The sequence below is a fragment of the Orycteropus afer genome, unplaced genomic scaffold (assembly GCF_000298275.1).
Source record: "Orycteropus afer afer isolate SDZICR_OR568_19922 unplaced genomic scaffold, OryAfe1.0 scaffold00069, whole genome shotgun sequence".
NCBI classification, from domain to species: Eukaryota; Metazoa; Chordata; class Mammalia; order Tubulidentata; family Orycteropodidae; genus Orycteropus; species Orycteropus afer.
In genome coordinates, this window is record NW_006921656.1 from 9,552,428 (window position 1) to 9,559,792 (window position 7,365).

Here is a 7,365-nt window from a genome sequence, read left to right on the forward strand (position 1 = left end):
GATGGATATACCATGGCTTGGGTTAGGTAGCATCTTTGCTCTTTAACACTTCAAAGAGATCTTTTGTAGCACATTTGCCCAGTGCAATATGACATCTGATTTCTTGACTGCTGCTTCCATGGGTGTTGATTGTGGATCCAAGTAATATGAAATCTTTGACAACTTCGGTCTTTTCTCCATTTGTCATGATGTTGGTTACTGGTCCAGTTGTGAGGATTTTTTTGTTTTCTTTATGTTGAGGTGTAATTTATATTGAAGCCTTAGTCTTTGATCTTCATCAGTAAGTGTTTTAAGTGATCTTCACTTTCAGCAAACAAGATTGTGTCATCTGTATATTGCACGTTGTTAATGAGTCCTCCTCCAGTCCTGATGCCATGTTCTTCATATAGTTCAGCTTCTCAGATTATTTGTTCAGCATACAGATTGAATAAGTATGGTGAAAGGATACAACCCTGACGTACACCCTTCCTGGTTTTAAACCATGCAGTGTAGTGTCCCCTTGTTCTATTTGAATGACCATCTCTTGGTGTATGTACAGGTTCTGCATGAGCACGAATAAGTGTTCTGGAATTCCCATTCTTCTCAATGTCACCCATAATTTGTTATAATTCACACAATTAAATGCCTTTGCATAGTCAATAATAAATAAATGTTCAAAAAATTATTAAATAAACATCTGTAGCCTACCACCTGGATTAAAAAATGCCAATAATTTGCACATCTGCACCAGATATTTTTTCATACAAAGTATAAACCATTATTGATAGAGTACAAGTCTCCTAGGTAATCCTACCTTCATCTCCAGTGGTCCACTATTTCTGCTAACCAGAAAGTTGGTGGTTCAAACCCATCAGTCACTCTGTGGAAGGAAGACAGGATAGTCTATTTCCATAATGATTTGTTGCCTTGGAAACTCAATGGGGGACACTATGAGTCAAGATGGACTCAATGGCAGTGGGTTTGGTTTTTGGTTTAAACAAGAGTACCTTTGTGTTTTTCAAAGCATGAATGATATCTTTCTACAGCTTTTTTTTTTTTTTTTTTTAATTCAACATGAGATTTTTGAGATCAGTGTATATGAATGGTAGAACTGGTTCATTCATCTTAACTGTGGAATGACATGCCATTGGATGAATAAATCACAATAAATCACCAGATACCCTCTACCAGTTTATTTGTGGGTCAGTTTTTCTGCTTCCTAAAAACGCTCCATTAACACCCCATGTGGTTTGATTTTTTATAGATGTATAGTAAATCTTGAGGAGCTCTGGTGGCATAGTGCCTAAGGCATTTGACTGCTAACCAGAAGGCTGGTGGTTCAAACCAACCAGCCACTCCTCAGAAGGAAGGTTGGGCAATCTACTTCTGTAGTGATACTGCCTTGGAAACTCAAGGAAGGGTCACTGTGAGTCGGCTCTGACTCGACGGCAGTGAGATAGTAAATCTTGATATCTGGTAGGAGATGTTGTCATCATTTTTCAAAATTATCTTGGCTGGTCTGGGTTCTGTACCCTTCTGTAAGAATTTTAGAATCTGCCAATCAATTTCCTAGAAATCCCTAGTGGAATTTTGATTGAATCTGCATTTAATGAATATGTTAATTGGGGGAAAAGCAACACTTTCAAGGTTTTTTTTTTTTTCCTCGCTGAATTGTAAAATAGCTCTGTTTATTTAGAGTTTCTTCTGAGTCCTTCAATAAGATTTTATTATTTTTTTGATTAAAGGGCTTACCATCTTTTATTAGATTTATTCCAAAGTATCTTGTAGAATAGGATTTTAACCATGGTCTTGGACATGGTTCTTGCTGACATATAAAGAGCTGAACGACTTCTGTATAATAATATTGTATTCAGCAGTCTCTCTGACCATGTTAAAGGGGTACAATAGTTAGTCTGTAGGTTCTCCTGTGTTTTCTGTGTATGTAAACTGCAACTTAATAATTTTTCCAGTCCTATGACTCCAACATATTTTCTTCATGGTCCAGTATGGCATGGAGTAGCAGCCATAGGCATGGATGTCTGTGTCTTCTTTCTCTCTTTAAAAGCCGCGACTTCTACAAGAACTGCCTCTTCATAGCGTATGACACTTCCTATGGGTTTTGGTAAAGAGAGATCAGTGTCCTTCTGTGTCCAGTTGATAGGAAACATTTTGTCATAACAGATGCTAGATTTTTATTAAAAGCTTTTTCTGTGTCTATTGAGATAATCATATTTTTCTGCTAAAGTATTAAATTGCATGAAGAGATTTTCTAGTATCAAACCATCCTTGAATTTCTAGGATAAACCTGCTTTGGCATGATCCACTTTTTAAGAAAACATTTTGTTGTAAATAGATACCGCATTTAGGCGTTGAATGCTGTTTGGCACCCTCCATCCAGCGTCATCACCCTGCTGTGCTCTGTGCCTGTTCTCTCCTAGCCTGTCTCCTTCAGAGAGGGAAGAGTGCCTCCCAGCATCAGACACATGCAAAGAGGAGTGTGGCAGGAAGAACGCAGATGAGAGCGAAGACGACCTGGCCTTCTGGAATAAGCCTTCCTCGTTTACTCCTGAATCTCGACTGGAAACTCTCAGACATATGGAAAAGCAACGGGAAAAACAAGAAAAATCAAGGTGGCTCATTTCCCCGCCAATTGAGATGACCACCCCCCCACAGGGAGTCCGCTCTCATGGTGACACAGCATTTCACCCCTTTCTGTGTGAAACCTTTTTAGCTGCCCTACATAGACTGTGGGAGCTCTGGTAGCATAGTGCCTAAGGGACTTGACTACTAACCAGAAGGCTGGCGGTTCAAACCCACCAGCCACTCCTTGGAAGGAAGATGGGGCAATCTACTTCCATAGCGATACTGCCTCGGAAACCCAAGGAGGGGTCGCCATGAGTCGGGTCTGACTCAATGGCACATAACAACAACAACAACACATAGACTGTGCTGTTTTTCTAAGTAGGTATTTTGCTGAATCACATCCACTAACATTCATTAGTATCAAACAACCTTCTTTAGGACCATCAGTTAGGTCATTTTAGGTGGGGTTTTGTTTTATAACCACTTTGAAGGTATCTGTTACCCAGGTCAGAGATCCTAGCCACCTTGATACAAAGGAAAATGACTAGGTGGGAGGAACGCACAGCTTTGCTACTTTCCCTTGGTTTATGACATCGGTGATGTCTCATTAGACATGAGGTTTCCCTAATACAACTCCCTTGGACAGTTGGCAGGATAGTCATGCTTTTTTGTTGTTGTTTTCACCTGCAAATCTTTTTTTTTTTCCTTCAATTGTGCTTTGGGTGCAAATTTACAAAGCAAATTTGTTTTACATTCAACAGTTCATGCACATTTGATTTCATGGCCCTTATTACCACCCCCAACCATGAAACTCTCCTCGCCTCCCCTCCATGTAAGTATCCCTCCCTGTACCCTTCTTAACTATGCATTCCTGAGGATGCTCACACTTTTGAATTGTGGGGATGTTATTGGATGCCTTGTTCAGAGCTCCCATCCCTTTGCTGTTATTTCCAGATCTGCTTTTTCAAAGACAGGCTCTGTGTCATTCCCCTTCATGTCATTGCTTAAGTCTAGTATTTAAAATGTATCACTTATGGGAATATTTATAGTTCATGCACTCAAGAACATGATGAGTTAGTGCTGAAATAGTCATTTGCATGGTAATGGCACAGGGGAGACACAGTCTTACCCTATGATTATCACCTAGAAGCAGGAAACTAAAGGAGTAGAAATACTATTAGGAATCTTTGCTGCTTTCATAAAATTTTCTTCGTTACGTACATAGATAGGGAGAAGCAAATGTTACCTGAAACACTTGTTTGAAAAACGTGCTGATTTGTACCCTGAGAGGCCACCAGTGCTTTGGGAAGGGCATTGGAATGGCATCAGGAAATGTGCCAGCGTGTGTCGACTGAGCTGTTCTGCCTGTGTGACGTTGGCCAGTACTTCACTTCTCTTCATGTTTCCTTGTTGGTTCAGTAGGAATTTTCATCTGAAAGTGTTTTGCAAACTCAAAAGCCCTTTTGAAATGGAAATTTTTGTTTATATAGCATTATTATTATTTCTAACCTATGCACACATATACCACCCCCCAAAAAAATTTGTTGACAAGTTGATTCCAGCTCATGGTGACCCACGTGCACAGAAAGACTGCTCTCTGTAGGGTTTGCAGAGCTGACTTTCTGAAAGCAGATTGCCAGGCCTTTCTCTGGAGACCCCCTGAGTGGGTTCAGACACTGACCTTTTGATGGTAGTGGCAAGCTTGACCGTTTGCACCACCCAGAACTTCTGTCCATAAGTAGGTATGTCCACATGCATGTGCATGTATATCATATGTAACAGATAAGGGATTGAGCCTGAAATCAGGATTTTTTTCCTCCTTGACAGCCTAAAAAAAGTAAGGCTGAATTATATGGACGTCAGAGCCCTTCTGTTCAGTAGGCATTTGTCTATCCAGTGGGTTCCTGAGAGGGTGGCATTTCTGATTGTGTAATTGTGGTCATTAACAACCTTAATCCCATCTGACTGCTCTTGTCTGCACCAAGCAGGGTGAAGTTAGGTACTTGGGGACATCTCTTAATTGCTCTGGGTCACATAGGATAATGTAGGTCATTGAAACATTGGGCTCATATTAAGATGAAGAGACTGTGAATGATTTTTTTTCTTTTTTTAAATCAAGTTAACTGACATAAAATCTATATTAAAAGAACAGTAGAAATCCAATGAAAAGAATTGTCTATAATTCCACCATCTAAACACATCTGTCCATCTGATTTTCCGGACCTTGTCAATATTTGCCTGCTGAATTTTTATGAACTTTATATGTCTTAAGTAGAAGTAATTTTCTGCATTTCAGTTTCATACTATCCCATGAATCATTCCCTCTCCACTCCATTGCTTTCCCACCTCTCACCTGGCCCTGTAAGACGATGAATGTTCACAGGCCTGGGTGGGCCCCTAGACGTTTCTTCACCCCCTAAGAAACCAAACCAAGCCTCCTGCCCTCTAGTCTGCTCCAGCCTCTGGTGGCCCCATGCATCTCAGGGTAGAACCAAGCTTCCAGTGGCTGACTGTTCAGAAGTAGATTGCCAGGCCTTTCTTCTGAGGTGTTCTTACCAAGAGGCAGGCGATAGGAGGAAAAGAAACAGAGCAAAGAGAAAATGGTTCATGGAATAATGTAAACTTGCAATGGACTGGGAGCGTCGGCCTTTCCGTTTGCAGCCCGAGCACTTACTGATCGCCCCACCCAGGAGCCCCTCTCCGTTCTCTGTCTTCTTATGAACCATCTCTGTTTGTGTAGAATTTGGGTCTGTTTTTAACTACATACTGGTGTTTTTATTTCTGTACATTTGATTTCAGTGGGTAGATTAAATACTGATTTTAATTAAGTCAGAAGCTGTATTCATAAAGTGAGATGGAAAATTGACAGTTACATGGGTAAATCATGCATAAAAGAGACAAATTTAAATATTCGTGTATATTTCACAAAAAGAAGCTTCTTCCCACTTGAACTATCTCAGACCTTGTTTCGTCGCATTTGTGTTTCCCAGACACAGATACAGACATGCAGGCATCCAGGGAGATTGTCAGTTCTCGGCCCAGAGTGGAATGGGCTTCAGGACAGTGAGCAGTTGCTGTGGTCAGACATGTCTGATTAATTTTTCTGAAACTGTTGCATACGAATATTCATGACTTTTCTATTTCCTTTTCTTGTTTTTCCCTCCCACCGCCAATCTTAAGTGAGAAGAAGAAGACAGGGAAGCCTCCCAGGACTTTGATCACTGAAGATGGAAGAGCCCTGAATGTAAATGAGCCCAAGTACGTGAGGGTGGAACCCGTGGAGACCTGGAGGGGGAGTAGTGGTGCTGGGTTCACGGAGGTTCAGTTCCAGGTGCATTCTGCACAGAGCACACCTGGTGCCTCTTCACAACTGGGATGAGTATGACAATCGCCCCATTGGTGCCTGTTTGAAAGCAAAACTTCTATTGTTTTCTGGTGTGGACGTAAGATTTTATTATCTTGGCATCCAGAAAATGATTCCCACTCTGTTTTGGTTTGATGGATTATTGCATAAATCAGTGCTTGACCTATATCTTCAACTCGGTTGCCTTTTTCCCTACCATCACACTCGTCACAGAGCTCCTACCCTGTTTAAACCCGGCTCACCCACCCTCCCCTGGGCTGTTCCTCCCTGTTGGCTGGAGTAGGGAGACAGTCAACTCTCCTGGCTGGTCTTACCATAAACCACTGAGCACACTTCAGAGGCACTTCCAGAGTCTTACTGTATTTCCTTGTGTCATTCAGTCTCACCCTCCATCAGACATTGGCACACTCCTTCCTCTCTCCTGCCGTCCAGAATCACCACACACTTCCTCAGTCCTAGCTCAGGACTTTGTTTCTTACTTCACTGAGAAAAAGAAGTGACCAGAGGTCTGCTCATCGTCCCAGTGCCAGTGTACCCTGTGCCTGGACTCCTGCCACGTCCTGTCCTCCCACTGCTGCTGAGTTCTCTCTCCACTGGCTGATCCCATCTCCTCTTCTGCTCGAGGGCTTGGCTTCTGCGAGACCTTTGCTCCCTTCTCTATCACTTGTCCTCCCTCTACTGGGTCAGTACATCAGCACACAAGCATACTTTTAATATTCTTCTCTTTGACCCAGTGTTGTTCTTCTTGTACTGCCCTATATCTCTACTCCTACCCTGTAGACCAAGTTCTTGAAGGAGTTGTCTGTGCTCAGTCTCCATTCCTCACGTCTCCATTCCCCACTTCACATTCCTTTTTGAAACCACTTCTGTGGGTCCCATTATCCTGTAACTTATTTTGTCACCATTTCTGTCTTCAGAGTTCAAACTTCAGTCCCCATTCTACTTCAGCTTCTGTGGATGTGGACTAAATTACCCATTTTCTTCTGTCTTGAATCACTTTCAAATGATTCTTGCCCTTGCTTTGGATGTTTCTTCTACTTGACTAGCAGCTCTTCTTAGGCATTGCTGGACCCTTTATTTTTCTGCTCTCCTAAATGCTCTGAAGGAGCTCTGATGGCACAGTGCCTGAGGCATTGGATTGCTAACCAGAAGGTTGGTGGGTCAAACCCACCAGCCACTCTGTGGAAGGAAGACTGGGCAGTCTTCTTCCATAAAGATTTACTGCCTCAGAAACCCAATGGGGGTCGCGATGAGTCAGAATCGGCAGTGGGTTTGGTTTGGTTTTGAAATGCTCAGGGACAAACTACTCAGCTGTTCTACCTTCTTTCTTTATGGCTCTTAACAAATCCTGTAGTTTTAAGAACTGTCTTTACATTGCTTTACATTTACATTGACCCTGCCTCTTCCCTGAGCTCAAGATCTGCATATTCAGTTAGCTA

At 42.1% G+C, this 7,365-nt stretch overlaps 1 protein-coding gene across 1 annotated transcript in view; it reads left to right on the top strand.

Moving 5' to 3' along the window:
- The window catches only part of DNAAF11 (dynein axonemal assembly factor 11), an 87,005-nt gene that overhangs the window by 17,951 nt on the left and 61,689 nt on the right, over nucleotides 1–7,365 (top strand). Inside the window, exons 5-6 of the mRNA XM_007940575.1 lie at nucleotides 2,418–2,609; nucleotides 5,743–5,820. Of these exons, the coding sequence (XP_007938766.1) occupies nucleotides 2,418–2,609; nucleotides 5,743–5,820 (270 nt within the window). The remainder of the gene's footprint in view (nucleotides 1–2,417; nucleotides 2,610–5,742; nucleotides 5,821–7,365) is intronic.